Source organism: Cyprinus carpio, chromosome B15, assembly GCF_018340385.1.
Source record: "Cyprinus carpio isolate SPL01 chromosome B15, ASM1834038v1, whole genome shotgun sequence".
Taxonomy (NCBI): Eukaryota; Metazoa; Chordata; class Actinopteri; order Cypriniformes; family Cyprinidae; genus Cyprinus; species Cyprinus carpio.
In genome coordinates this window covers 25,789,464-25,791,963 of record NC_056611.1, presented here as the reverse complement: position 1 = coordinate 25,791,963, position 2,500 = coordinate 25,789,464, and the positions used below count along the sequence as shown (strand labels likewise).

The 2,500-nt window shown below is 28.7% G+C and overlaps 1 protein-coding gene and 1 long non-coding RNA gene across 3 annotated transcripts in view; one reads left to right on the top strand and one right to left on the bottom strand.

Annotated features, from left to right (window-relative positions):
* Positions 1-2,500, bottom strand: part of LOC109086080 (cGMP-dependent 3',5'-cyclic phosphodiesterase) — a 150,364-nt gene that overhangs the window by 10,859 nt on the left and 137,005 nt on the right. Inside the window, 1 exon segment of the mRNA XM_042740014.1 lies at positions 309-509. Coding sequence (XP_042595948.1) covers positions 309-509 — 201 coding nt within the window.
* Positions 1-2,500, top strand: part of LOC122139850 — a 4,778-nt gene that overhangs the window by 785 nt on the left and 1,493 nt on the right. For both annotated transcript variants that reach the window (XR_006156615.1, XR_006156616.1), the window contains exon 2: positions 274-530. This is a non-coding gene — a long non-coding RNA (uncharacterized LOC122139850). The remainder of the gene's footprint in view (positions 1-273; positions 531-2,500) is intronic.

The window sequence follows — 2,500 nt, the reverse complement described above, 5'->3', positions numbered from 1 at the left end:
TTGTCTGTCATTCTGTTATTTTTTTCCCTTTGGTTTTTTGTTTATTGTTTGTTCTAGTTTTTCCATTAAATACCTGCACATAGATCCTGTTTTTTTTTTTCAGTTTTTCCTTGCCATGTCTCTTTGACTAGTGCATTTTGAGCCTATATTTAGTAAAAGTAAAATACTCAAGCACTGTTAAAATCGGATACTCTAAGACTTTTACTCAAGTTGTTTTGGAATTGGTGACTTGTAACAAATTTTCACTGTAAGTTACTCAAGTATGTTTTTCAGATATCTTTCCGGTCTGGTTTGTGCTGGAGTCGTACCATCGGCGTGCTGTCGTCCGTCAGAGAGCGCGGCGTGTACGTGAACTCAGAGAAGTCCGGGTGGATCTTCTGGACCGGCTCGATGCCGCTGTGCAGGAGTTTAGTGACCTCCTCCTCCGACACCTTCATGTGGTACATCATCATCTCATTGGCCAGATGACTGCGGAACTGAGCCTCATGGACCTTCTTATACAGCAGAGACTGACACACACACACAAAGGAGTATTTATATTTATATATAGATACAAATTCATATAAAATTAAAATTGTACAGTTTAAATTATATTACAATATATTCTATAAATTATAATTTATATTAAAATGTATATATTCTATTAAATTTACATTGTTATGAATAATAAATATGCATTTATAATATTATATATATATATTATATATATATATATATATATACAGTACAGACCAAAAAGTTTGGAAACATTACTATTTTTAATGTTTTTGAAAGAAGTTTTCTTCTGCTCATCAAGCCTGCATTTATTTGATCAAAAGTACAGAAAAAAACATTTATATTGTGAAATATTATTACAATTTAAAATAATAGTTTTTAAATTTATTATACTTTAAATTATAATTTATTTCTGTGATGCAAAGCTGAATTTTTAGGATCATTATCACATGATCCTGTAGAAATCATTCTAATATGATGATTCATTATCAAAGTTGGAAACAGTTCTGCTGCTTAATATTTTTTCAGAACATGTGATACTTTTTTAGGATACTTTGATGAATAAAAATTAAAAAAAAAAAAAAAAAAAAGCTATGTTTTTAAAATATAAATATTTTGTAATAACAATATACACTACTGATCAGTAATTTGGGGTCAGTAATTTTTTTTTCTTTCTTTTTTTTTTAAATAAAATCAATACTTTTATTCAGCAAGGATGTGTTAAATTGATAAAAAGTGATAGTAAAGAAAACATATTATTAGAATATATATTATTAGAATTTTTTTTTTATTTTGAATAAATGCAGTTCTTTTGAAACCTTTTATTCATCAAATATATTAGACACAGCAGAACTGTTTTCAACACTCATAATAAATCAGAATATTAGAATGATTTCTAAATGATCATGTGATAGACTGGATGTTACATGTGACACTGAAGGCTGGAGTAATGACTGCTGAAAATTCAGCTTTACATCACAGGAATAATTTTTTTTTTTAAAGTATATTCAAATAGAAAACTATTATTTTAAGTTGTAATAATATTTCACAATATTACTGTTTTTTCTGCATTTTTGATCAAATAAATGCAGGCTTGATGAGCAGAAGAGTCTTCTTTCAAAAACATTAAAAATAGTAATGTTTCCAAACTTTTGACCTGTACTGTATATGTATATATATATGTATACTCTATATACACACATAGAAGAGAGTATAAATCATAAAATATAAATATACTAGGGATGCACAATATTATCAGAATATTATTAGAATCGTCCAATAAAGAGCTCAAGGTGTATATATGGAGAATATTAAAGTACTTTTTACTTGACATTTTAATTCTTTAGATTAGAGCAGTATAAATCAGTAGAAGAGAGTATAAATATAAATAAACTAGGGATGCACCATATTATCGGAACGTTATTAGAATCGTCCAATAATGGCTTAAAGTGTAAATATCGGCATTGTCCCGATATGAAAAATTATGCCGATATGCCTTGCTGATAAGAGGAATACCTCACGTGCTCAGGGTTTGACAGCGATAAGATCACATCAGATTTGTGTTCATTTTTAAAGCAAACTTTTAGTGGAATGTTGATTAGATTTACTGTTTTGGATCACTGCATTTAATTTGAAAATGCACATTTAGAAAGATGTGTCCGGTGTGTCTACAAATGTTACATCTTCAAACTAAATGTTAAGGTATCTGTCTGCAAAATAAAAAAATAAAAAATAAATGCAGTGACTGATTTATAGTTATTTTCAAAGCTTTCAGTGTGCTCTCATTATAAAAGAACTTAATTATTGCTTATTTAATTCTAACAAGTACGTTTTTGTTAAAAACAAATCAAAATGAAAAATAGTTTTCCAACAACCCTCTCAACACTCTACACAAAGTCAAGGAAAATATTGGTATCGGCAATCGACCAAAATACGTTGAAAAATATCGGCATATCGGATATCGGCAAAATCCAATGTATCCATCAATCCGTGCAGGGCTTTTCAC